Genomic DNA, 27,645 nt, shown 5'->3' with positions numbered 1-27,645 from the left:
AGATTATTATTATTATTATTATTATTATTATTATTATTATTATTATTATTATTATTATTATTATTATTATTTGTTGTTTTAATTTATTATTTTTCGGTATAAAATTTCATTGAAATTATTATTACGTACAATTTTATTTCACGATTGCTGTATAAAAAGGATACGAACATTCAAAGTTATACGGTAAAGATAACTGTAGTTTAAAAATTTTCATATTTCCATTTTGCATGTCTTTTTCTTTTGTTTCTTTTTTTTTTATTATTTGATAGTAAAATAAAAGGGAAAGAAAATACTGTAGGAAATAATTACGATTTACAAACGAAGCTGTAGTCGGTGCTTAAATAATTAATATTCAAACGTAATAGATAAAATATTCCATCAAAAACATCTATCAGTGGTATCGTAGTATAATGGATACTCAGCTTAGATAGTAACAATGATATGTAAAAGGACGCACTCTCTAATTTACTTATTATTCTTTTCAACTAAAATTATTAACAAAAAAGCTTTCAAAGGAAGAAATGGAATGAATTTTGTTTTCGATATATATTATCAAGCTATATAGGAAATGTGCTTTGGATATATAACATTATTATTATTATTTAATATTAATATTATTATTAATATTATTATTATTATAGAGTAAGAAATTGGCAATATTAGAAATAGAAATGATATAACATATATATAAAAATCTGATAGACAAGCTATACAATATAATCTAATAATTCGTATAAGGTAAAGAATGATTTATATATATATATTTATATATATAATGGTTATTCTATGTACTTGCATCACAAATTTTTTTCATTAAATAGACAGAATCTTACATTAATGTTGCACGATATAAATACTGTTATGTTTTGTTTTTAAATGACATTGACTAGAAATATTGGGTTTGCAACTAAGTAATGCCGATTTCATTTATAAACGTCTCTCACTCCCATTTTTATGATATTCTTAAATGTTATGATCTTCTTCTTTTTATATATGTTAGCTGTCATCCTTGCCTAGCTTTATAAGTTCATTGCGTAGATATTTTCTTAAAGATTTTTTTTTACCTCAATATTAATACGGAGTGCAAAAACGAACATTTTCGCCATATGTTGCTTTTTTATTTCCGTAAAGGAAAGAACGCAGTGCAAGTCGTCAAAAAGTTACGTGATGTGTATGGTGATGAAACCCTTAAAAAAAGGCAATGCCGAAATTGGTTTGAAAAATTCCGTTCTGGAGATTTTTCTTTTAAAGATGACTAACGTTCAGGTCGTCTAGTTGAGCTTAATAAGGATAAAATAAAAACCATCATCGAAGCAAATCGTCATGTAACTACACGGGAGATTGCAGAGAAGTTAAATGTTTCACATACTGCCATTGAGAAGCATTTAAAACGTGTCGAGCTCGTTAAGAAGCTGAATATTTTGGTTCCGTACGATTTGAAAGAGGTTCATCTGACAAAGCGCATCAACGCTTGCGATTTATTGCTTAAACACAATGAATTCGATCTGTTTTTAAAACGAATCATCACTAAAGACGAAAAGTTGATTGTGTACAACAATGTCAATCGAAAACGATCGTGGTGCATGCCTAATGAGTCATCGCAAACCACTTCAAAGGCAAAAAATAAGATTTTACTGTCAATTTGGTGGGATTGGAAAGGTCCGATGTATTTTGATCTGCTTCCAAGGAACCAAACCATTAATTCAGAGGACTACTGTCAGAAACTGGACAAAATGAATGCAGCGGTCAAGGAAAAGCGACAAGAATTGGTCAATCGTAAAGGTGTCATTTTCCGTCAGGACAATGCTAGACCGCACACGTCTTTAGCCACTTGAAAAAAATTGATGGATATTGGTTGGGAATTGATTTTACACCCACCATATAGCCCTGATCTCGCGCCATCGGATTAGCACTTATTTCGATCTCTGGACAACTCCCTTTGTGGTAAAACTTTTAATGATAATGACGCTGTAAATTTTCACTTAACTCAGTTTTTGGCCGAAAAGGATCAGAATTTCTACGAGCGTGGAATTTTCAAGTTGTCAGATAGATGACAAAAGATCATCGAACAATATGAAAAATACATCATAGATTGAAGTTCCTTCCAAGTAAAAAAAAAAAAAAACTTTTTTATTTCATTGAACAAATCGGCAATTACTTAGTTGCCAACCCGATACATTGTACAGATCATCAAGAAAGACTAGAATAACCCAAATGAAAATTATGTAAATTATATTAACACGTTGATCGTGGACTTATACTTGTACCGTTATACTTGTTATGTTTTTCCAACGTAATTCTAATCGATTTATAAGTAATTTTTTTTATCCTAATTTTATCTTATTTTAGAGTGTCATTATTTGTCATGGATTAAAGTCGTGTAACGAAATGATCAAGATGGTACGGTGTTACATCGAGTTCCATCAGTTTGAGAAAATAATAGATCTTTTTTTTTCTTCTTATCTTCTTTCTTTCTAAAGTACTTATATTTTTGTAAAGTACATCGTATTAAAAATAAAAAATTGTTACAAATTATTGAAGAAAATCTATTTCGGTTAACAGAAGACCTCTACGAAAATATAGCTATCTTTCAGATTTGGACAACGTAGCGATCAACGTGTTAAATAGAATTAAGTGCTGAGTGATGAGCGACGATTATATATATATTGTTTCAACTTTCATAATAAGTAATATTATATTTATCTTTTCTTTTTTGTTTTTTTTGTTCATTTATGTTTAATAAGAAGTTAATGCATGTGTCTTCTTTATACACGATTCTTCGATCTGTATACATTGATTTTTTTTAACATTGATCACAGACCTTGCAATGGCATTCAACTTTTTTATTCTTTTTTTTTTTATTTCTGACTAGGTAAACTTTGTTATTTTTTTTAAGGATATAAAACGCGTTTTAGCCTTCATTTACTTGGCAGTGAACTCAGGCCAATAATTAATGTAATAACGATGTGTTAAACCTTCGAATAATCTATCAAGCCACATAGGTAATCCATCCAGAAGATTTTCTTGATATAAAACAGTGTCTCCACTTGCCTATATTGAAAACATTTATCAATGAACAATATTTTACTTAATCTTATATTTAATACTCTTTAAAAATATTAATTTTTTTACTTACCTCGTCTTGAGACATATCAGATTCATTGGAACTATCAAAACCAATAAATGCACCAGCTTCTGCATCATCGGTTCGTTGACTAAGCTGTTTAGTTATCCTTTCCATACGCTGTATATTTCATTATAATTATTATTATTTATTATAATAAAAACTCAAACGTAATATAGACCAGTCGCTGGCAAATATAATAAATGGCTTGTAAAATTTAAATACATTCATTCAATTCAATGTATTTTACTAGCCCTTCCAAGGAATTATTTATTTGGATGAATGGTCAAAAGTAAAAATTTATATCTTAATAGAATTATATCAAAAGAAAGGATTAAGAATAGGTACGAACCTTTGAACCTTTTCCTTTAGTATTTTCTGGATGCTTAGCGTGATACATGCAGAAGTATTTACGATGTCCGTTTAAAGACAAGACTGTGCCAACACAATTTCTCGCATTTATATTCAGTTCCTTTTGTTCTGGCAAGGTTAGTGAAAGAAGTTTTTTGTACCAATCAAGACCCTTTTCTAACGACATATGTCCAAACATAAGTGTTTTATTTTTCCTATAGATAAAAATAAGAGGAGCATTATTTTTTAGTTAAGTTTTTCAAAAGATTAGACCAGCAGTAAATTTATATTATTTCATTTTGTCTTACCTATAAAGCCAAACGGCTTTGTGAAAAGCTGGCAGTAACTTTAATCTACTTTGAGAATCTACGAGCAATATAATTGTTCGACAGCCTGGCTTTAAAAGGCGAACGAGTCCGTTATATTTTTCAGCGCGTAATTCGTGCAATCTTAATTGCGGTTGTGATGCATTAGAATTAACTTTTTCCTTATGCTGTGCTTTCTCAGCTTGGACGCTCGCTTCTTCCAACTTTCTGTATTTATAAAATATCATCTATATTATTATTATTATTATTTCAATCTCGATTAAATTGAATAATTAATTGAAAAATATTATAAAATAATATCCGTGTTATACGTACACTAGGTATGACATTCCATATCCTGCAGCACCGATCAACATCAAAGTAGCTAATACTGACATTAAAGGTAATATTTGTTCTTTCGTAAAGCTATCAGATATATAATCAACAGCTAGTAATGCTCTTCCTATAAGCCTATCTACAGTTCCCTGTAAATAATACTTTTTTAATATCTGATAAATAATAATTTTGAAAAATATTTATAATACGTACTTGTGCATGCTCGTCTGCTAATTCTCCTACTATAGCTGCATAGGAAAGAGCTTCAGAAGCGCATAACAATCTTTGTATTGTTTGCTCTAAAGTATGACGCGTTTCGTTCCATTGACTTTCATCTTGAGCTGCTTCAAACCATCCCTTAGATAACCATTCGTATTTCAAATGATTGGCATCTCTCCTCCATATAATAACAATATGCATTAACGGTTCTAATGGGCTACCTTCGCCAGCTGATAAAGCAGAGACAAATTCTGGTTGGGTATCTTTAAATACGTAGGTATATCTGACTCGTTCAGTGCTGTAAATTATAATTTCATAAGATTTATTAGGAAAGATGTTGATGTTTTATTTGAATAATTATGTGTAAGTGTATTTTACCTGTAAGACGATTCAAGTGCCGCTTGTCTGAATTTGTGCCTTGCTAAATCATGAACTGCACTATTTTGTTGAGATATCAATACCGCACATAATCGTTTTCGTGGTCTGAGCCATTCTGGAGGACAAACTGAATCTAACACTGCTTGATTCGACAATCTTGGTAAAACAAGGAACTTATTACTTGCTATCACATTATGCATCGTTTCTGTGGGTATATCTTTCATACTAACGGATGCCATAGGTTTCTCAAAATTTTCATTAAAAAGTAATAAAGTATCTAAGTCGCCGGAAATTTTATACTTTGATATGATTGCCTCTGTTTCTGGTTTACCAATCTATAACATAAAAAAATAATTATAAAATAAAATTATCTCTACTTATTAGAAGAAACAATTCAATCTTACAATATATTACCTGTACAAAGCCAAAAGCTACACGAGCTCTGTAATAAAATGCCATGAGCAAATAACGCAAACGTGCTGAATCTCTTTTCTCAAATACTAATGCACGTATTCTGTTATCTGCCCAACCAGATAAAAAAGCATCTATGTTGTTATTATTCACAGTTTGTATTAATCTGTATGGGAACTTATTTCGTAAAAACTCTGTGCAAAGAAAGAACAAAATATATTATGTAATTATTTTCTTTCTTTTTTTTTTTTTTTCTTACAAATATCATAGACAGTAATCTATACTTACCAACAACTTTTTGAACGCTAAATAACGATTCTTTGTAAACACTAGTACGCCCATCCATTGTAATAACAAGGCAAGGAAGTGTATGCATCCCAAGTCGTCTAGCCAAAGATGATTCTTTTTCAGCATGCGCTGTAGCTAAACCAACTCCTAATGGTTCTAATTCATCGATCAAACGTCGCCACATTGGTTCAACTTGTAAACATGCAAAACACCAATCCGAATAGAATAAAATTAAATACGGTGTGCGATAAGTCTTTGGTACTATCACATTTTCAAAGGATCTGGAATGTATGTTTAATTTCATATTAATTACATATTATTTAAGTAAAGTATATTGCAAGTCTCACGCATTGTTGTAGTGTTAAGGATTAATTTAAACTTATTACTTATAAGTATGATATACCTGTATGTAATGCTCATTTTATGGAACAATGCAATATCACGGTTTTGATAGTGAAATTTATAATTTCCGCTAAATAATTCTTCCAACGGATCTAACATATTTACATGGCTACTTTCTCTTCTCTGTCTGAGAAAACCTTCCTCGGTTATCCCATGATTATCAAATTTCCTCCTTCTTTCAGGATCTGTAAGAAGCTAAATAAAGTAACATTGTGATAAAAGACTTAATATTTCAGAATTTGTGTAGATGTGATTATCATTAGAATAAATATTACTTAAATGACAATCTTAAAAAGTACATCGAATATAATACTTGTTTCTAAAAATAAACAGCGAATACTTTATTCGATATTACAATTACTGAATTATTCGATTAATTTACTTTAACATCTCTGGTCAATTTCAAAATAATATTTTAGATCCGATGCAACCTACCTCGTAAGCTTTTGTTATTTCCACAAATTTATTTTCAGCGGCTGGATGATCCGTTTTGTCAGGATGCCTAAACAAAGTTTAACGTGTAATTGTAACAATATTTTAATACTTGTTATAATTATAAACAAATTAGATAATAAATATCATTAAGATTTTGTATCGATACAAAGATCAATAGCATTATGTTATAAAAACAATGATTTACCATTCCTTAACAAGGTTTTTGTATGCTTTTCGAATGTCCCGTAAAGTAGCATGTCTTGGAATACCTAATATTTCATAAGGATTTCCCAAATGTTCAGCACTGACGGTAAAAGGTAATAGTTCACAGACTGCAAAAATTGTTACCAAAACAAATGCGAATTTCATTAATGGTAATATACCCCTCACACTTTTTACAGCATAATTCGGTCGTTTATTTATTGATACGAAGGTCATCAAAATATCAATCAATAACATTATGTGTAACGCAATTGCGTATGTGTATAATATATTTTTATATATAATTTCTTTAATGAAAATCACTTAATCGGTCGATCGATTAAACATGAAATTTAATCAGAGCTTTTTCTTACAGAAATAACCGTACATTTTCATTCTAAACTATAGTTTATTTCACAAATAAAATCCTGATATAAAAATTACACAATACAGTCATGGAACGACCCACGAAGCCTATGCTTCATTGAACGACCATATTGACAAATCTTTTAAGGTAATTGCGCATAGAAAGTTGAAGAAGCCAATGGGCGCGACTAGTTGGAAGAAATATTTTCATCGAGCTCATAGAGTTATTACGATTGGTCGACTACATCTACTTCCAACCAATCAAATTTCGAGAACGTTGCAACACTTTTCATTTTATTATCAACCTTTGTTGATTTTTTATTTTCTTTACTTATTCTTGGGAATCGATCCAAATTCTCTCGACCTGTCAATTCTTAAAAATACTTATCAAATATGAAGTATACATTGAGCGTTAAAGTTTAGTTAAGATCATTCATATTTAACATTTTTTGACTAAGTGCAATTGCATGGATATAATTAATAACTGCAGTAATACCGGGATGGTGGGGGTGCATAAGGAATGCCATTCAGTCGTGTACATTCTCTCGTAGGAAGTGGGTGTTCATTTAAGTTACCTTAGTAAAGGTTTTCATTTATTCCTTTATATTAATTTCAATATAATATGATTTATAATATATTTTATAAATGTTTTTATATCGATTGATTTGTGCACTGAATATCAAAACGATTTCGAAACAAAATGCACGTGTGAGAAAGGATTAAAAAATAATTAAATGTTGTCTTGTAAACAATAAGAATATAATAGTTTTATAATCGTGTGATAATCATTTGTATAATACAATAATTAATTGCACTTATTGTATTGTGGATTAATCATAAGTTTAAAGATGAAAGTTAATGAAAATAAAGATTTATTTTGAAAACAACACATATATGCTGTTGTATGCAACAGAAATATTTATTGCTTGTGATTCTCTTGTCAAAGCAAGGTTAATTATTTTGAATAAATAGTTGCAGTACAATTGTTTGTAGAAAATTATTAAAATGACATCCACTGCAATTGATGAGTTATTATCCGGTCCTTTGGTAACATGGGTGAGTATGCATGCACACAAACGATTGATATTTTTATTATTTAATTATTATTATCTATCGAATATTAATTTAATCATTCTACAATATTTTTACAATAGTTCGCTAGCTGTCTGGAAGATCCCAATGTATTATCCACATATGAAGATTTAGTGGATGGTATTCTACTTCATAATGTTTTCTTGCAAATGTAAGTTTTATTCTGATTTGTAAAGAATTTTTATTTATATTGTATTGTTAAGTATATATCAATATATGTAACACATTGTATAAATTATTATAGTAATCCAGAACCTTTGCGCGATGAAGTAGTACCATCCTGTGGAAATCCAGCTATTCGTTCAAAGAATTTGCAGATCATTGTTGAAAATATAAAACAATTTTATGAAGAGGAGTTGGGTCATATATTGTTAAGATTACCCGATACAATAAATTTAGGTAAAGAGCCAGAGTTGCACATCAATGATATGAAATTGCTATTGTTATTACTTCTTGGATGCGCAGTGCAGTGTCCGAATAAAGAAAAATTTATTACCAAAATTACAAGTTTTCCTGTCGATAATCAACTGGCTATAGTTGAATGCATAAAGCAGGTATTTATATTATTGCGAATTTAATTTTTCTTTTTGCTTTATAATAATTAATTATTTAATTCTAATTATTAATTCATTCAGGTTACAGACAATCACGATATAGTAATTACTCAAGAGTCTATGGAAACCGTTAACATGGGATTTCTTTTTATGCAAATAAAAGCTATGATCCAGGAATTAAATTTATACAAAGAGGTACATGTCGATATGTTATATTGATTAAAAAAAGAATTCTTTTTATTTTTAAATTATATATCATGATAATATATTAATAGAAATGGGGTAACGTGGCTGCTAATGAAATATCCAAAAGGAATAATTCGTCTATCGGTGCTAAAGTTGAAGAAATAAATAAGGTTCATCAATCTAATCCAGTTACAAGATCCGAAAGAGAAGATAATCATCATTATGCTGTTGAATTAGCCGACTGGAAGTCTAAAGTTAGAAAACAAAGACAAGAATTGTATGTAAAAATTTTGTTTCACTTTTTAAAGATACTTTCTATTTTCTTTATAATTAACAAATTTGTTTAATATTTATTTAATAAATAATTTCAGGGAAGAGAAGACGGAAGCTTTGATCGAATGCAAAGAAGAGCTTGAACATACTAAAGCTTTACTGGTTAAGTTCAGGCAAGAGGTAAAACATGTAACTTTAATTAACATGATTGTTTTCAAAAGACAAATAAAGAAATACATGTTATATAATTTTTTTTATTTTAGAACCAAGAATTGATGCACGAAGCACGAACAGCTAAGACATACAGAGACGAATTAGATGCTGTGATTGAAAGAGCAGAACGTGCTGATCACTTGGAAGTAGAAGTTAAAAATTATAGAGACAAAATATCTGATTTTGATTACTTCAAAATACGCGTTGACGAATTACAAGAAGACAATAAGTAATATTCTTTCAATTATAATTTATATTATAATAAAAATACGTATTATTCTTATTTTTCATTCTACATTTTAATTAAAGGGTTTTATTGGAGACACGAGAAATGCTTGAGGGACAAGTGGATAAATTGCAAAAAAGATCGGATAAGGTTTTACAACTTGAAACTGAAATTATTAAATATAAACAGGCACTCAATGATATGGCTTTGGTAAGAATATTAAATTATTTTATTTTATTATTTAATCCCTGTACGTATATATGTAGTTTTACAATATATACAATATTTATAATAATTAAATGTTTCAGGAACGAGCAGCTGATAATGAAAAGTATCAAGAATTGTTAGAAGAAAATATTCAATTGCAAAAATTAACTAAAGCTGCAGCCAATGAAGCTGCATTAGCTGGATCTATGAGCGACTCAGAGGAACCAGGTAACATTTGCGTTTTAAAATGATTTTTACTTATAATCCTGTATTACAAAATCATATCTTGTTATTTTAGCACACACCGATAATAGGCTGTCAGATCAACTAACTAATAATGCACAGGCACGAGCCCTTAAATTAGAATTGGAAAATCGACGATTAATAAGCATAATCGAGTCATTGAAAGAAGATTCGTTTCACGAAACCTCGTCACATGTTTTGGAATTAGAGAAAGAAAAGAAGAAACTTACGTTAAAGGTTGATTCATTGAATGATAAAAGTGAACGATTGAAACAACAAAATTCCGATCTTGAATTAGTGTGCAAACAAGCTTTGGAAGAAAATAGAAAACTTCAGAATACTATTAAAAATCAACGAGCATCCTTTGAGAAACAGCAACAAGATCTTCAAGTAAGTTGCATACGAAAAACGATACAATTTTTTTGATTTATATGATTGATGACAATTAAATATTTTTATTTAGACACAACATGGGAAAATGGTAGAACTGGAGAAACAATGTGATATTGCTGTGAAAGAAAAACAACGTGTTCAATCGTTGTTAGAAAGTGTACAAAGACGAGCCGATGATTTGGAACGTACGTTAGAAACTACTAATCAAAAAGTCGAAGAACTTAAAGATATTGAACTCAAGATGAATGAATTAAAATCTAAATGCACGTTTTTGGAATCTAAAATTACTATATTGGAAAAAGAAAAAGATATAGCACAAAGAGATACGTTTAGGTTCAAAGAGACGATTGAGGTAAGAAATAAAATAAATGAAAAATTTTCTTTGCTTTGAATCTTATAAAATATTATGTTTATCGTATTTTATTAACAGGAGAAGGATGTGGCTTTGGACAAAGCAACAAATACGATTGAAGTGTTAGAAAGAAAAGTTGCACAACTTGAACAGGAAGTTCAGAATTCTTTATCACAAATTTTAAGGTATCATTATAAATTTATTTATTTAAAAAACAAAAAATGTTATTAATTATTATATTATATTTATTATATATATTTATTTATATTATAGATTACAAGAAGTTGAAAGATCTAGTAAAGAATTGGATTCAAGGGCCGCAATTGACAGAGAAACATTGGAAACATTAAAATCAAATTTAGTGGCAGAAAAGTTGAATACGCAGCAAATGTATACAGTTTTGGAAAAACTTGGTCTCAGTGATACCATGTTATCACTTCCTTTGGATAACATACTAGAAAGGTAATTAGTAAAATATATTTTATTAATAGAAATTAAAAACTAATTGGTAATTCGTTGTTTTCAGAATTGCACAAAATGCCGAGGTAGTAAATCTTGTTAAAAAATCGATTAAATCAGAGCCTTCTCGTTATGGTTTGATCATCGAGTCTGAATCAAAGAAAACAGACGAAAATAGTCAATCAGATCTTAATAATGCCTTACAAAAAACAGTTGAATCATTAAAGGTATGTTATTGCATTTATATAATTCATTCATTAAAAATATGGACATTTTTTGACATTCAGCAATTTTCAGAAAGAGCAAGAACAATTGCAATCGAAATTAATCGCGACGGAAACAATGTCGGAAAATCTTTTATCGGACAATGCAAAGCTTCAAGTGTTTATAACTACTTTACAATCTCAAAGTACATCGTTGGCTTCGCAGCATACCGCACTGCAGCTCGCGAATTCTCAACTTGTCGCTGAAAAAGAAGAAGTGAGTATATAAAAAGTCAATTATTATTTACTGATCTTTATTTATACGTCATATTATAATATCATTTTATTTTATATTAGCTTTTGAAAGAACGTAGCATGCAACAACGAGTACATTCGGAATTACTGCACGATCAGGATACGTTACAATCATTACACGAACAATTAAATAACGAATACGAGAATCTACTTCACGAGCGTGAAACTCTTAAATCCAGTTTGAGAGATGTAAAGAATGAAATGAGAATGTTGCGTGAGTCCTGTGAGAGATTGGAATTAAAGAATAAGGGTCTTCTCACAGACAAAGAAACGTTGATTAGCAATGCCAAGAGTTTAAATAATTTAAGAGGAGAACATTCCAAGTTAACGGTACGTTTATCATTAATTGATTATTTTTATAATAAAAAAAAAAATACGTATAAATAGATATGTTATTAAGAAAATAATTTACATATTAAAGTAGGTGCATATATTATTAATCGTTTTATTTATTATTGTTCGTAGGATGATTTTAGAAATTTGTATACAGCGGCGGAGAAATTAAAAAGTGAATACAGAAATTTACAAGAGGAGTATAGAAAAAATAAAGTAGAAATGAATAGATTAAGTTTGAAACAAACCGAGATGCAAGGTGAACTTAGTACTAAAGACGAACGATGCTCTAATTTGGAGGTACAATTGAATGCGTTGAATCAACGATGCGAAGTATGCTTTTGTAATTTTAATATTCTCATATATATATTTATTTCTATAATATTTTGTTTTTTTTACTAATTTGATTTATACATTTTAGATGCTATTGCATATGAATTCTGGTCTAGATAGCGATAGACGTTCTTTAATGGATCACATAACTTTACTCTTTAGTCAATATCATGAACTTTTGACGCATTCACTCGAAGACAAGGAACACTATCATATGGAAGAAAAAATGTACACGTAAGTAAATTCCTTTGGATATATATAGATCAATTTTATGCTAATTATGGAAGAACTTTTATAAATATTTTTGCTGTTTCTTTCAATAGGGATAAAGTTAATCATCTGTATAGGCAAAAAGAAAAATTAGAGGACAAAATAATGGAACATTATCGAAAATTAGAAAATTGTAGCACTAAAAAGTAAGTAATAAATAAAAATATTATTTTTGTGAGTATCACATTTTAATAATCTTTTATTTTTTTTCTAATAGGAAAGGATTTGCTCTTGGATTTGTTCGTAAAGTTAAAAAAGCAAGTTCTGAACTTCTAAATAAGGTACTATCAAAATCTATACAAGCTTTAATACAAATTAACTATTTCTATATTCTTTCATAAATAATTTATAATGTAATATAGAAACGACGATCTTGGGCTGACGATAGCAAACAATCCGAAGCAAAAACATACGAATCAGAATCTGGTGGAAACGACTCCGATGCAAGTATCGAAGATCATCGAGTAACTGGTAAAAAAATCTTCTTAATAGTTATCTAAAATTATTGAAACGTATAATACGAAATATTAATTAAATTCTATGTGTGTGTGTGTTATAGGATCAGCTAATAATAAAAGTTTAGGGCCTGAAGGATTTTCATTAGGTCATCCAGGAACTAGAAGAACAGTTTATTATAATGATGACTCGCCTCCACCTCCTGCATCTTTACCGGTAAGATGTTACATATGATTTTAATATAATTTATCCTTTAACAAGGTGTTAATAGGAACAGGAAGACGATAGACGTACGGTTCACTTAGATCAGAATTTAAGGACCGAAACGCAAACGGAAGCACGTCCATTTTTAATCTATAACAAAGTATCAGCAGTTATAAACGAATCGAAAAATATTAACAGCCCAACTACGAAAGATATCGTTCAAGACGAAGGCCTTACAGAAACTCCAACGAACAAGGAGGATATTAGAACGGGTTGTCCAATTTGGTACGAGTATGGATGCGTGTAAATAATAACCATCATGCATTTGATAGTTTCATTCTGTGTATCAATTGAATTTAACATAGTTAGAATGATAGTATAGCGAAGTATTATACGTACTAAAGATTAGGTAACGTGATAGCATGTAATTTGCGAATTTTAAGAATTACCTTTGTTTCTACGAATTAAAGTTGATACAAGGATACGAATAAGAGTGCTTCCGAGTTCCTAAAATTTGTTCATTGGTTCAAGCAGCAGCTAATAGAATTATTTTATCGACTTTAAACGATGCTTTAATTCGTTATTAATTTATTATTCCATTACTTACTTACATTTTTGTATGTAAAAAGAAATGAAATTTTCGTTTAAAATTTCTTTTTAGAATATTACTATTGAAGTTACTATTTAGTATAAGATTTTACAATCGATTAGAAATATTTATGATCACCTATGGTATACATAGTTTATGTATTTTTCATCATTTTGACGAATTACGAATACATATTTATTTCTATTAAAAAAATCCAAAATGTATGTAGGGTGCTGATTATACAATCTTCAAGCTTTTATAGATAACAAAAAATACTATTACTATTAAAATAGAGGGAAAGGGCAAGAGAAAGAATAAAAATTTGATCTTTTCGTTATTTCAATGATAATAAGTTCTATAATGGTACAAATTTTGTGCAAACGAGAGCACGAGTACGTTCATTCGCAACAATTATTACATTTCTTAATTTTATGCGCTTAGATAGAAATCTATTTTATTTGATAAACAACTTTTTAATATTTTTTATTGTACATAATGTGTCAGGCTAAATTATATTTTTAAATCAAATTTATTACGAGACCAACGAAAGTTAAAGAAAAAAAAATTAATTTAATAAATTATATAATTAATTTACTTATTACATTTAGTCGCATTTATTATAATATTTTTTTTACAATTTATTCGAATATATATATATATTTATGTACTTATATAGGATAAGTTTTTTTTTTAAATACGATTTGTATTAGCTTCTAGCTTATCTCATCATTTACTTGCCATTAATGTGTTCTCTTTAATTATAAGTTTTTCCTTTTTATATATATATATATATATTTTAAATTTATATATACGTGTAATGCGATGTAATTTGTAATCGTGTGTTATGATGGAAAATCGAATAAAAAAAAAAAGAGAAAAGAAAGAACGAAAGAAAGAAAGAAAGTAAAAAGAAACAATAAAATTGACGAATCCATTACATTGACCAACGTAATATGACGGAAGTAATAAAAAACGTTTGAAGCTTCGTATATATATATATATATATATACAAGGACAGTGATAAAGAACGCTATTGAACATCTACGTTTCTTTTATCTCATCCCCGATTCTACGGAATTTAATTGGAAAGCAATTTTCTACTCATCGTAGTCGACCCCCCCCCCCTCCCCCCGTTTCGAATGTAATTTTTTTTATTTCAATGCACCGTGAATTTACATATTTCGCAAAAGTGAAAAAAAAAAAATTTCCCACCCCTTAGGCTCTCTCTTCCTCAGGTATAAATTTTTTTGTTTTCTTTCTCTCATTGCGGACGCGCGCATATTTTCCGTGGGAAAGATTTTCGCGAAGCGTTGCCGGAATACTTTACGATTAACTCAACGTCGATTAATAAATATGCTGAATGAGACAACGTTAAAGAAATAAATGAAAAATGAGAGCGAAGAGAATCGAAGTACCGCGAAAATTTCAAATCATTTGTAGATTAAGTTCAACCAAACTTCTCCACCTCCTTCTTCTACTTGGTATCAAAGAAAAGTCTTAATTCTAGAAAAATTGACTCTTGAAAAATAAGAGTTTATAAGTACGACAACCTATAAAAATGTCGGTTCGCATAAGCGGGATAAAGAGGAGGAGAAGGAGGAGGAAGAGAAGGTGGTATTACGTTCCTTAGCGCGCGAGGGTTGCATAAAAGGGGAGGTAGTAGTAGTAGAAGAAGAAGAAGAAGAAGAAGAAAAAGAAGAAGGGGGTGGGGTGGAGAGGAAGAAGTTTTTAGAGAAAGAAGAAGAAGGTTTCTCTCTCGGCCTTTCCACCACTTGTTCTCTCGACGAGGGGTGACGAGTGGTAGGGCTTTTTTTTGTGGTTACTCGGAGTTGGGGTGGTGCGGGGAGGAGCGTAGATAGAGAGGATAGAGAGAGAGTAGTGGAGGATAATACAGATGGGGCTGCACTTTTCTGCGGCGTTGAAAATGGAAAGACGCGAGGGATGCGTCGGTTTTCGCAGTTGCGGTGCGAGTGAGAGCGAGAGGGAATAACAGAGAAATAGAAAGAGAGAGAGTGAGAGAGTGAGAGGGGTGTAGAGTAGTTCGGTATCTCAGCGTAGGAAGCGTGGTGGGGATTAAGGTAGGAAGGTAGAAAAGTGGGGGAAAGATTGAACGCCGTTGGTGGGAGGCGGCGCAAGGTATCGAAGTTGCGCGCGCAACTTCTGTTCGCGCGCGCCATTCTTCGAAAGGTTCGTAGTCGCGCGGCTCGCGCAGTCGGCGTCACACTTATCACGAGTGGAGTGTGCGTCTCTTCTTCTTCTTCTTCTTCTTCTCCTTTTCGCGTCATTCTCTCAGTTGGTCGGAATTAAAACGCGAACAAGAAAGCTCTTTTTATCATTATCAATTAACAACGACGACGACGACGACGACGATCTACTCGCGAGTTATTATATCATCGTAAAAAACTCGACGAATAATATTCTCCCTCTCTCTCTTTCTCTCTCCCTTTCTTTTTTTTATTACTTTTTTCATTCCCTACTTCTTTTTTTATTTATTCCGTCTCTTTTGAAAGAAGCCGGCCGGCAAGTAGGCGCAAGTAGTTTGCAGTGCATCGCACGTGGTTCGCGCGCACGCATGCACGTTTTCGCGATTAAACAATCTATTTTGCACATTAGTTATTTCTATTTATCATTATATTTTCTATCAACTTTATAATCGCGAATATATAAGAAGGAAAAAAAAAGAAGAATCAGTGCGGTAAGGCGTGTGTTAAAGATCAAAAGAGTTTTAATTATACTCTTTGTTAAATATAAATAAATAACAAGGAAAGAAAAAGGGAAATTCAATTGATCGAAGCAGAGTCTGGCGCGCACGTCATAAACGTATAATCGTCGAATAAATAACACAATATATATAAAAATCGTCGTGTGATCGTCGTCATTGTATTTTATTTGACGGGTGATTGGGTGACTGGTGGGGAGACGGTCAGGGGTACGGAGGAGGAGGAGGAGGTGGAGGTTTCGTGACGTAGTAGTAGTAGTAGTAGTAGTAGAAGAGGAGGTGGAGGAGGAGGAGGAGGAGGAGGATGGAGGTTCGCGGCGCACCCGCGACGGAAGAAGCGGGCACCGGGACTCCTTCACCGGTTCCACCACCTTCGTCATCGTCGTCTTCTTCAACATCGGCGATTTCGGCATCGGCATCGGCGGTGGTTTCGTCGGCGTCGGCGTCGGCGTTGGCGTCGGTGTCGGGGTCGGTGTCGGGGTCGGTGTCGGCATCGTCAACGTCAATTGCACCGACGGTAGCGCCATTGCCGGTAATTGCAGCGTCAACTCCGTCAACTAATTGCGCGGCAATGCCCGTCGCCGCGACGCACGGCGTCGCGAGTCCCCCTCAACAGACGCCCCCGGCTGTCATCGCAGCGGCCATCGCCACCGCCACCGCCACCGCCGTCGCCGTTCCTAAGATTTTCAGCAGGAACGTCAACGGAACTCGTAAGTAAAATCAACGTCTTCCTTTTCTTTTCTTTTTTCTTTTAATAAATCTTCGACTGTATTAACCCTTTGCGAAAGGGAAAATTCTAAGGGAAATATTAATAATGAGTTCAAATATAACGGATCAAGAGATAACGAAGTTTAGTTGTATAGTGTTTTGAATATTACAAAAATGTATGTCTGCTTAAATAAAAAAAAGACGCTGAACTTTAGAGATTAAGTTGCTGAAGAAGTCTCAATAAAGGGACGAAACGTCCTATTAATCAAAACGAAGTTCTAATTCTTTTGAATGTCCAAATTCCCTACGATACCTATTTATTAATTCTAAGGGAATTTCGCGATAATCGTTTGAAATTGTCAACTCTAATTAATTTTTGACTTCGCTCTTAACATCGGCTTACTTGAGTTAAACACATATATGAGACTCTCATCTCTGTCAATTATTTTTTAGCTAAACGCATGTATGAATTTTTCGGTCGAATTGATAGTTTACGCGGAACGCATATATGCGGTGGTACTTCGCAAAGGGTTAAATGTTTTAAGCTGAAAAAGCGCTTCGAGTATGCGCCGTTCAGCGAATACTTTTTCGCGTAATATGAATCTCATCATTATAATATAATACACAATTCAATTGTAATACTCTATTACTTTGAATCCAATCATTTTGTTTATTTTTAATATATATATATATTAAACATATATCTCTGACAATACATATGAAACTAGTAAACACCCAAAGCTGCCACCGTGCGCGCATTTAAATCCATATGCACCACCGATTCTTTTCGCTGGACGCATATATGCGCCCATATGCATTACCGATATGATTTTCGCTAGACGCATACGTGCGTTAATAGCAGTCAAAGGGTTAACTATTAATCTTTTCCATTCTATCACCTTTTTCTAATAATCGTTATTCTTTAACTACCCCTTCTTTTTTGTTTTTAAGAAAACCTACGAGTTCATTCATGGTACTTATGTATAATTTGAAGAATCGTATGTGATTACGTTTACTATATGCTCGAGTTCAAGTATATTCTATAGAAATTAGGGATGATATTATCGATTGATTATATTAGATAGGAAGATAATTAGATTTAATGCAACTCAGGTGACAACCCTTCTCGATAAAAATTTATTATTAATACGTTAGATATTAATTATATTTTGTAATAATCTAACATGTGTTGCATTTCGTTATAAATGCAACGTAGTAAGTTATACGCATAAGTTCTGAAAATGATTTTGTTACCATTAACGAAAATCTCGATTATATTTTATAATAATCGAAGATGTTGCATTTCATTATCGATGCACGTATAAGTTCTATAGGAAAAAAAAAAAACAAAGGAATTTATTTATAAATCATTTAAATTACTGACAAACATTTTATGACGATGACGATGATAGTGATAATGATAATAATGATAATGATGATGACAATATTGACTAATTATTGTAAGGTTATTTTTCTCTCTACGGTTTACGTTGTTATGAAAAAAAATTCGAGTTGGGGAAAAAACAGCGGCGACCATCCGGTCTCTTCGATTCTCTCTCTCTCTCTCTCTCTCTCTCTCTCTCTCTCTCTCTCTCTCTTTCTCTCTTGCTTTTTCTTTCTAGTGGAAGTAGATGACTCACGGGGAAATAAAAAAGTTGGTGCTCGCTTAAGAAAAAGAGACGATTTTTCTTCCTTCTTCGACGAAACTATCGCGGAGGAAGCTCGGCTCCGCCGTCTCGGACTTTTTACGATAAGAACGACGAGCAACGATCTTAGCAAGAACAGTTTCTTCATTGGGGAAAGAATTTTCAGCGAGTACTAGAACCGCGAGATTCTCTCTCTTTCTCTCTTTTTCTCTTTTTCTTTCTCTCCCTTTTTTTTCTCTTCCTTTTTTCTTTTTATTTCAAATATATGCACGCGTATATATGAAAAAATAAAGAAACACGTATTAGAAAAACTTATGAAATACGTTCCAATCGAGTGTACCAAATTGTTCCTCTAATCATAGATGCATAAATAGACAAATGTATAAAACGAAAGAAACATTTTGAGAGATATTATTAATTGTTAATCGCGTATGCGAAAGAGGGTAACTATAATAATCAAATATATTTATCATACATTTTTCAATATATATAATCAAACAATCATTTAAAATATAAGTTTACGATAGAATTGATTTAGTTAATCATTAAAGTTATCAAAAAATAATAGATAATACTTTACTAAGATTTTGATCTATAATAAATATTTCAAATTGATCGAGAGAGAAAAAAGGAAAAAAAAAAACAAACAAAAAAAGAAATATGTTAATCGGAATAGAGAAAAAGAATTAAAAATTTGTATAAACTCTCTCTTACCTTTGACATACATTAGACTAAAACCATGTTGTAGATTATTCAGATAATATATATATATATAAAAGACAATGTTTTTCTCGACAAAAATCGAGTCTAACGGACGAAGAAAAGATAGAACGATGGAACAATCTATGCAATAATATCGTCCGTAAAAAGATAGATAGATAAAGAGAGAGAGAGAGAGAGATAGAGAGAGAGAGAGAGAGAGAGAGAGAGAGAGAAAGAATCGGGACGACGAACGTAGAATAGAACGAAACAGAAGTAGAGAGAAAGAGAAAGAGAAGGATGAGGAAGAAGAGGAAGAGAAAGAAGGGAAAGAGGTAGAACAGGAGGATGAGGAGGAGGAGGAGGAGGAGGAGGAGGTGGAATGGAGGCAACGCTTCGTATCCCCGCGTGATATACGCGGAATGACTCACCCTACGGCAAAAAACTTGGAGTCGAGCAAAAACCTCCTTTTTCTTCCGCCGTCAGCGCGCAACTATTGCGAGAGAGGTTTTTGTAGATTTCTTCTTAGGAGGAAGAGGAGGAAGAAGAGGAGGAGAAAGAGGAGGAGGTGGAGGTGGAGGAGGTGGAGGTGGTGGAGAACGAGAAGAGAACGAGAACGAGAACGAGAGAGGGATGAGAGGGTAGGAAGGGACGCAGTAGGGGGTAGGGGAGGGACGAGGGGGGTAGGGGAAGGGGGAGGGAACGGCGACGTGGCCGTATAAGAAGCGGCTAGAGGACCGGAGAGCCCGGAGCCTTCCACCGTGGCGAAGCACCGCGTCGTTCTCGCAAAAAACGACCTATCTCCTCGCGGTTTTCTACGATGGTTTCTCCGAAAGTCGAAATTACGAGAGAGAGAGGATAGGATAACGTGCTGAGAGAGTCTCTCTCTCTCTCTCTCTTCTTCCACCACCACCACTACCCACCCCCTCTGACTCTTCTATCCTTTTCTTCTTTCTTTTTTTGCCTACCACCTTCCTCATACCTTTTTTTTTTCTTTTTTTCTCTCTGTCTCGGCACGGTTTTTATCTTATATATATATATTTTATGTTATATATTGTCTACTATATGTATATATATATATATGTGTGTGTGTTTTTTTCCCTCTTATGTATTTGTTAGGATAAAGGGGGATATCTATATCTATGTCCTCTCTCTCTCTCTCTCTCTCTCTCCCTCCCTCTCTCTCTCTCTCTCTCTCTCTCTCTTTTTATGTGTTTCTTTCTTCTTACTGTTTTTTTTTCTACCTTTCGGCTCCTTCATTGCTTTTTTATTCTTCTTCTTCTTATTCTTATTCTTATTTTCATTCTTCTTTTCTTTCTCCAGACCTAGTCCTTCTTCGAGAAACACGTAAAACACACGTAAATGTGGAAATCGATTATGGCCACGGCGGCACATCGGATATAATACTATAATTTTTTTTTTTTCTGTTCTACATTTTTTTTCCCCTCTACTCCATCTATTACTACTACTACTAGTATTTCTTTTTTCGTATTGGGTTTTTTCTTCTCCTTCTTCTTCTTCTTCTTCTTCTTCTTCTTTACCTTTAGATAGGAAAGAAGGAAGAATCGATTAGGGGAAATAAGAAAAGTCTTTTGGCTTAACGTACGTTTCGACACGTTCAATTTACAATAGAGTAATATTCTTCTTCGTGATTATTAAAGAAGAGAAAAAGAAAACACACACACACACACACTAACACAAGTAGTAACGGAGAGGAGGAAGGGAGGAGGAGAAAAAAGGGTTGGAAAAAGTGGAGAACGAAGAAGAAAAAAAAAACGCGTGGCGATCTTTGATCGTCGAGACGAAAGATAGAAAGAGATAGAAATAAAAAGAAAAGTAAAGAAATAAAAAGAAAAAGAGAAAGAAAGAAATAATTCGTTGGCAAAGGTGCACGCAGCTGCTTTGTATTATCACGACGCGTACTCTTTCATCTAGGACGGTTTCTCTATGTACATTGGTATGCTATTGCTATGGTGGTGGACGCTTCGTTGGTCGAATCAAAGGGCTCGTCTTTTCACTCCATTCTATCTTTTTATTTCTTTCTCTTTTTCTTTTTCAAAGTAATCTGAATACAATCGAAAAATCGTCCCGTGGGTGGCTGCTTCCGAATAGCCCGGACTAATTCAAATGGTTCACAACATATCTCTATGAAGATATCTCGGTGCCCTTTACCAAAGAGAAAGAGAGAGAGAGAGAGAGAGAGAGTGAGTGAGTGAATGAGTAGAAGAAGGGCAGGCCCTTTTGCCACGAATTTCTATTATCGTGTTCTACTATGAATGATTTACATGTAAATGTAAATCATATTCATAATACATTACTCTCATTTTAATTTTTCATTTACTTTATAACCGTTATCTTTCCTTTTTTTTTTTATATTACATTTGATGTTTAAGAGTTTATAGATATATAATAGTACGAAATGTTTTTCTTTTTTTCATGGATGGTAGATATATTGTTATTTTCTTATTTAACCGTTATATTGTTTTTCATAATTATGCAGATTTTCATTGTTTTTTTTTTAATCATCTATAATGCAATTGCTAACCCTTTGAGTGGTATGGACGCATATATGCGTTTAGTAAAAATTGACACGCGTGTTTATCAATGTTAATGTAAAATAATGAAATATATTTTTCTTGTATCTTATCAGATAAAAATAATATTGTGAAAAAAGAAAAATTGTAATTATTAAATATAATTTATTAATATTAACACATCTGGTCAAATTAATAATAAATTATTTCATTCGTAGAGAAAACACTTAGGTTAAAAGTATTCAGACACTCAAAGGGTTCAATTATTAAATATTGAATTATTAAATATAATTGTAATGATATGTAATGAATATTGTAATTATTAAATATAATTTATTAATATTAACATCTGGTCAAATTAATAATAAATTATTTCATTCGTAGAGAAAACACTTCGGTTAAAAGTATTCAGACACTCAAAGGGTTCATAATGATTACATATTAAATATCGTGAAAATTTGAAAAATTTATATCATAATAGGTTCGCACGATGCGATGCTATGCGATGCGATGCGATGCGGATTCGACGATGCGAATAAGCTTTAAAATAAGTTTCCCACAGGGAAAAGCAACAACAAAAAATCTACGATAAAAGAAACGAAAATAGGCAAGGAGAGAATAGCATTCGCGAATAAATTAAAAGCTCGTCGTCGAGTTACCACCACCACCACCACCACCACCAATACCAGCACCACCACCAACCCCTTTTCCGTTTCCCTCTCGTACTTTTACTTCCGTTCTGGTCTCTGGGTGAGGAGAAAATGGTTGCAATGTATATGTATGTATATGTATATGTGTTAGGAAGAAGTAGGAGAAGATACGGAAGAAAAAGGAAGGAAGTAAGAGAGAGGGATGCTCGTCCTATTTTCTCACTTTTTTTTTTAATCATCCTCTCTCTCTCTCTCTCTCTCTTTGTATACTTTTCCCTTCTCACCCTTTTTTTTGTGTTTGAGAATTTTTTTTTTGGTTTGTTCTAATGTAAACGATAATCCCTTGGCGCGATGCAAACGCGAATGCGCTCGTCCTTCGAATTATTGCCGTGCGTGGTTTCTTCGAAGGGAGGGCCCTACCTGCGGCTGGACTTTTTCCAAAGGGTCGGTCGGTCGGTCGGTCCATCCATCGGATGGATCGACAAGCCTCTTTCTCATTCTCTTTTACATATGTCCTATATACGCGCATATCGTTAACGTCGTCACGTACGTGAGAGATTAAAAAACAAAAAAAAAAAGACGTCGGAAGAGGAGAGAAGAGGAGAGGAGACCCTTCGAAACTTCGGTAAGGAAAAAAAAACAAAAGGGTTTTGTTGCTAGCTCGCATATATGTATACACTTATACACGCGTGTATACACATACACATATACTTTCTCTCGCATACTAATTTGGGTTCTTTTTTTTCTTCTTCTTTTTTTTTTTTATTCATTAATGGGAGATCTCAAATATTCCTATGCAAAGAGTTCGTTCATCTAAATGAGATAGATGAAGAAAGTTAGGGTAGTAAACGAGGGACAGGTGGGTGTAATACTTACGTGAGAGAGAGTGAGAGAGTGAGAATGAGAAAGGGAGAAAGAGATACGACCCAAGAAGGGACGGTGAATCCTTCAGTTAAAAAAATGACCCTCGCGTTCGCGGGACCTTAACCCCTTACGTATGCTACTGACGAAGTATAAAAAAGTTTTCAAGCCTCTTTCTCTCTCTCTCTCTCTCTCACACACACATACTTTTTCTTTTTTTCTTTCTTACTTACTTACTTTTTTTCCTATCTTTCTTTCTTTCTTTCTTTAGGGTAGGAGTCGAAGAAAAAAATTGATTTATTCCTCGAGACACTTGTGGGAAAGGACTTTTTTTAAGACTCTCAATGAAAATACACTCCTCTCGTTAGGCATCGTTATCTACGTTTCTCTGTCTCGCTTTATACCTCAGAAATAAAAATTCTACGCGTGATCGGAAAGAATATTAAAATAAACAAAAAAACAAACAAACAAATGGAAAAAGAGAAAGAGAAAAAATTGCAAGGAGTAGAAATTGTTTCCGATGTGATCGTTTGTCTTCATCGGTATGCGTAACGTACGAACAATTTAACGATCGTAATAAAAAGAAGAAAGAATGAAAAATAAATAAATAAATCTAAATATATATATATAAGAAATAAAATAATAAGAAATATATATAAGGAAAGAGAGAGAAATAAAGAAATAAAAAATTCCAAAGAGTTGTGTTGTATTTGTTTATTCGATTCAACTTACTGGTCAGGCAAGTCGCACGAGTTTTTCGATCAAATATGTTTTCGCCAGTCGGTTTATCCTTAAATCGACCTCCGAACTCCTTTATTTTTCCTTTTTATCAGGACAGAGATGCACACGGCGGCTGCACCAGCGGCAGACTTCATTTCTTCAACAAACTACTCTCTTTCTTTATTTCTTTCTTTCTCGCTTATTACGATCCTCGAAGCTCGTGCTATTTGCACGAGGAAAGACCGAACGCCGGACTCGGATAACTCGTTTTTCTTACGAGTCACCACCACACCACCCCCCTGTTCACCCCCTCTTCAGCCCCACCCTCTTCACTCATCCACAGTTTCTTTATTTTCGTCTCTCGTTTTCGGTTTATGTTTTTACTTTATATACTTTCGAACAACGAATTTTTCTACCTTTGAGGATAAAGTAGGATACGTAGTATAGTAGTCGACATTTCATGATCACTATGACGATTCATGATTATACTATTCACGATTTATTATTCAATCGCGAACGAGTTATTTTAAATGACGTATTATAATGTAATGTATAACTGAACTAATAGTTCATTGTTAACGATCATTTTCGATTTATTTTACATTGTTTTTTTATATTCGCAATTTATTTTTCCGTACCTCATTTTGTTTCTTTTTCTTTACCTCTCTCCCCCCCCCCGCCCCGCCCCCCGTATTGTTTCTAACGTTTAATTTATTGACAACAACTCGTGTATACTTTATTTTTACCGTAATCGATTAAAATAATCCGGAACTTTTTTTTGTTGTTATTAAAGTTGCGTTCCTTTTTTTTCTTTTTTTTTTTTTTTTGTTTTCTTTTTCTTATTATCATTCAATGCAAATAAATATAGCAGTTAATTCATTTTATCGACTCTTATATATACACACAATCAATATAAAAATAATATTTAATAATTAGAATCGTCGTAAAAGTCGTACGAATAAAAAGTAATGTGACATATCGAATGGGTAATATTAATTGGTAATTTAACGAGATTATCTAAAATACAATATTCCAAACGATTCTTTTCTTTCCTTCTTTTTTTTTTTCTTCTTCTTCTATATATATTCCTGACATATGTATTATTTGTTCGATAATTTATATAATAAAATTAATTAATATATTTTTCTCAGAATTTTCAAGTAAATTGTATTTCTTTTTATGTATTGTGATATATATACATATTAATTAATTATACATATTAATATATATATATATTATTTTATTATACAAATCTTATATAAGCAATAATTTTTAAGAACGTAATTGAAAATACGTTCTTGACGAACGTTGAAAATCTTTCGTCTTCAATCATTTCTCTCTTTGAATTATAAATAATCTTTTTTTCTTATGTGTGTATATGTGTGTGTGTGTGTGTTAACCATCGTCATTGCGAACGTTTAAACTCGAACGTAAGAAAAAAAAAAAAGAAAAAAAATAAGAACACATTTTAACGGATTCATTCAAAATAGAACGAAAGGGATAGGTAACCCTTATTTTATTTAACGTCTACCATTATCTAACGTCGTAGATTAGTGATTCCAACGGATCGACATTTTTTCTTTTTCTTTTTCTTTTTCACTTGTTTTTTTTTTTTCTTCCATCTAACGATGGCGGAACACGTTTTCCCATAGAAATGGTCCGACCATTTTCTAACGTTACTATGAAGTAGTACGGGGCCGGGGGGGGAAGGGACAGGTATTCGAAAAAAGGTTAGAGAGCGGGGTGGTTCGCGAGGGTAGAGAGAGAAAGGTAAAAGGTAGGGGTAGAATTTTTGTGGAGGGGTAACTGGATGATGTGGGCCGTACCCCTGAAGATCCTGGCACAGGGTAAAGGACCAATCTCGACGAACGTCTGCTCTTTTCCAATGGAAGACGACATTTTTTTTTTCTTTTTTCCTTTTTTTCGGTTTCTTATTCTTATTCTTTCAGGAGTATAATATCTTCTACCTTTTTTATTCACGAATTATTTTAATACGAATATGAATCGATGGATGAGGGTTTTTTTTTTTTTTGTGTTTTCACAACGAAATTTAACAATAACGTATGAGTGTGGGGGGGAGACATAAAAATAACGAGTAAAATTACGGGTTTATTTATATCTGGGACATACACACACTCACACACATACACACGAATAAAACGAGATAAATAAAATGAAGAAGAAAGGTAGTAGTGTACTTTAAAAAAGTAGCGTAGGTTAATGTAGCTTTTACATCATTTATAACAAAGTTATTTAACGAACGGGAATTAACTGAAATAATAATAATACCAAACAAAATATACATACATACATATATATAAATATATTTTAAATAAAACTGATAAGCTAGAAAAAAGATGATCACATCTCATTTAATAAAATCGAAATATAATCTATAATAATAGCCGTAAAAGATAAGAAAAACGAGACGCAAGCTTAAATATTATATTAAACAAACCTCCCCCCTTCTCCTTATTAAACTTAAAATCGTAAAGAATTTCACTAAATAATAATTTTGGTAAACTCGTTTTCTCGGTTAAAAGTGGTGGTGTTTTCTCTTTGATTTTTTTCTCCCTTTCTCTCGAAGAAGGGTGAAGAGAGAAAAATAGAGAAAGAGAGAAAGAGAGAGAGAGAGTACGGAGAACGATGGGCGCTCGATCGGAGGGCTGCAGAATATGGGTGGTGGTGATAGTGGTGGTGGTGGTAATGGTGGTGGTGATGGTGGTGGTGGTGGAGAGAAGAGAAACGGAGAGATAAAAAAGACCGCTGACCGTGAGAGAGAGGGATGGATGGACAGGAAAAAGAAGAGGAAAGAGAAAGAGAAAGAGAAAGAGAAGGTGGTGGTGGTGGTGGTGGTGATGGTGGGGTAGGTAGGAAGGGGGGTAGGGCCGGGGTGGGAGCGGCGACTCAGTCCATCTGCCCGGTGTTTTGTCCGGGCGGTGGGAGAGAGAGGTAGGGTGGCAAAAACTCACCTAACCCTTCCTTGATTACAATGCCGGCAAAAAGCGAAATACTAACCGCCGTCGGTTGCCGTTGCCCTGGCGTCGCCGACGACGACGACGACGTCGACGTCGTCCTCGTCGTCGTCGTCGTAGTCGTCGGTGCTGGGCGAGAAACGGCCGTTGTTGCTGCTAAGAAACTAGACTCGTTTTTGTCTCGTAGCCGAAGGAGAACGCGAGCCAGAGAAAACCGAACGGCCACTCTTCGAACAAAGAACTTCTCTATACCCACGTTAGCCAGCCACCCTTTGCATTACTCTATCTTTCTCTCTTTCTCTTATATAGCTCTACCAAAAAGCAAACTCCTACGAATTTACAATACCATCAGACAACAAGCAAGCAAGCAAGCAGAAAGGTAGGCAGGGGGTGATCATTTTACTTTGGTTAACTTG

At 32.9% G+C, this 27,645-nt stretch overlaps 4 protein-coding genes across 11 annotated transcripts in view; 3 read left to right on the top strand and 1 right to left on the bottom strand.

Annotated features, from left to right (window-relative positions):
- The first annotated feature begins 1,167 nt into the window (after positions 1–1,167).
- Positions 1,168–1,835, top strand: LOC106793308 (histone-lysine N-methyltransferase SETMAR-like). The gene is made up of 2 exons (XM_014760115.1): positions 1,168–1,213; positions 1,267–1,835. The coding sequence occupies exons 1-2, from the start codon at positions 1,168–1,170 to the stop codon at positions 1,833–1,835; spliced, it is 615 nt and encodes a 204-aa protein (XP_014615601.1).
- A 531-nt stretch (positions 1,836–2,366) lies between these two features.
- LOC106793343 (dnaJ homolog subfamily C member 16) lies at positions 2,367–6,946 on the bottom strand. Of its 2 annotated transcripts, XM_014760201.1 has the most exons (12): positions 6,455–6,946; positions 6,250–6,316; positions 5,816–6,009; positions 5,413–5,693; positions 5,128–5,318; positions 4,714–5,048; positions 4,330–4,633; positions 4,117–4,265; positions 3,784–4,008; positions 3,477–3,690; positions 3,137–3,244; positions 2,367–3,051 (listed from the first exon to the last, which is right to left on the bottom strand). In XM_014760201.1, exons 1-12 carry the CDS (start codon positions 6,706–6,708, stop codon positions 2,923–2,925), a joined length of 2,451 nt encoding a protein of 816 aa, XP_014615687.1. In that variant the 5' UTR covers positions 6,709–6,946; the 3' UTR covers positions 2,367–2,922. The 2 variants fall into 2 exon arrangements, with proteins under 2 accessions (XP_014615687.1, XP_014615688.1); XM_014760202.1 differs by lacking the exon at positions 6,455–6,946 and having other exon boundaries at positions 2,729–3,051; positions 5,816–5,999.
- Positions 6,947–7,139: 193 nt separating this feature from the next.
- Positions 7,140–14,197, top strand: LOC106793342 (girdin). 3 transcript variants are annotated; one of them, XM_014760199.1, is made up of 23 exons: positions 7,140–7,872; positions 7,971–8,059; positions 8,153–8,462; positions 8,544–8,657; positions 8,738–8,925; positions 9,020–9,101; positions 9,185–9,363; positions 9,444–9,570; positions 9,669–9,795; positions 9,866–10,200; positions 10,274–10,555; positions 10,634–10,740; positions 10,829–11,017; positions 11,082–11,241; positions 11,312–11,494; positions 11,575–11,862; positions 11,998–12,198; positions 12,287–12,432; positions 12,522–12,614; positions 12,686–12,749; positions 12,831–12,939; positions 13,028–13,140; positions 13,202–14,197. In XM_014760199.1, the coding sequence occupies exons 1-23, from the start codon at positions 7,822–7,824 to the stop codon at positions 13,433–13,435; spliced, it is 3,771 nt and encodes a 1,256-aa protein (XP_014615685.1). In that variant the 5' UTR covers positions 7,140–7,821; the 3' UTR covers positions 13,436–14,197. The 3 variants fall into 3 exon arrangements, with proteins under 3 accessions (XP_014615685.1, XP_014615686.1, XP_014615684.1); XM_014760200.1 differs by having other exon boundaries at positions 13,186–13,554; XM_014760198.1 differs by having other exon boundaries at positions 7,142–7,872; positions 13,196–14,196.
- A 1,648-nt stretch (positions 14,198–15,845) lies between these two features.
- Positions 15,846–27,645, top strand: part of LOC106793387 (NGFI-A-binding protein homolog) — a 19,805-nt gene continuing 8,005 nt past the window's right edge. For 2 of the 5 annotated variants that reach the window (XM_014760279.1, XM_014760276.1), the window contains exon 1: positions 15,851–17,146. In XM_014760279.1, coding sequence (XP_014615765.1) covers positions 16,741–17,146 — 406 coding nt within the window. In that variant the 5' untranslated portion in view covers positions 15,851–16,740. Of the gene's footprint in view, positions 17,147–27,645 lie in introns of all 5 variants that reach the window. The other 3 variants (XM_014760280.1, XM_014760278.1, XM_014760277.1) reach the window with 3 other exon arrangements.

This window comes from Polistes canadensis, unplaced genomic scaffold (assembly GCF_001313835.1).
Source record: "Polistes canadensis isolate GaletaPanama2010 unplaced genomic scaffold, ASM131383v1 scaffold_13, whole genome shotgun sequence".
Classification (NCBI taxonomy): Eukaryota; Metazoa; Arthropoda; class Insecta; order Hymenoptera; family Vespidae; genus Polistes; species Polistes canadensis.
Note: the sequence above shows the minus strand (reverse complement) of the source record. Positions and strands in the feature narration are given on the sequence as shown.

Excerpts from the sequence above, each read along its gene's own strand:
- LOC106793343 (XM_014760201.1), bottom strand. The coding sequence starts at position 6,708 with ATGTTATTGATTGATATTTTGATGACCTTCGTATCAATAAATAAACGA. Across the intron at positions 5,319-5,412 it reads TAGCGTTCAAAAAGTTGTTG|AGTTTTTACGAAATAAGTTC; the intron begins GTAAGTATAGAT and ends TTCTTTGCACAG. Across the intron at positions 4,266-4,329 it reads TAGCAGACGAGCATGCACAA|GGAACTGTAGATAGGCTTAT; the intron begins GTACGTATTATA and ends TATTATTTACAG.
- LOC106793308 (XM_014760115.1), top strand. The coding sequence starts at position 1,168 with ATGTGTATGGTGATGAAACCCTTAAAAAAAGGCAATGCCGAAATTG. Across the intron at positions 1,214-1,266 it reads AAAAGGCAATGCCGAAATTG|GTCGTCTAGTTGAGCTTAAT; the intron begins GTTTGAAAAATT and ends ACTAACGTTCAG.
- LOC106793342 (XM_014760198.1), top strand. The coding sequence starts at position 7,822 with ATGACATCCACTGCAATTGATGAGTTATTATCCGGTCCTTTGGTAACA. Across the intron at positions 10,556-10,633 it reads GGTTCAAAGAGACGATTGAG|GAGAAGGATGTGGCTTTGGA; the intron begins GTAAGAAATAAA and ends TTTTATTAACAG. Across the intron at positions 12,750-12,830 it reads GTTCTGAACTTCTAAATAAG|AAACGACGATCTTGGGCTGA; the intron begins GTACTATCAAAA and ends AATGTAATATAG.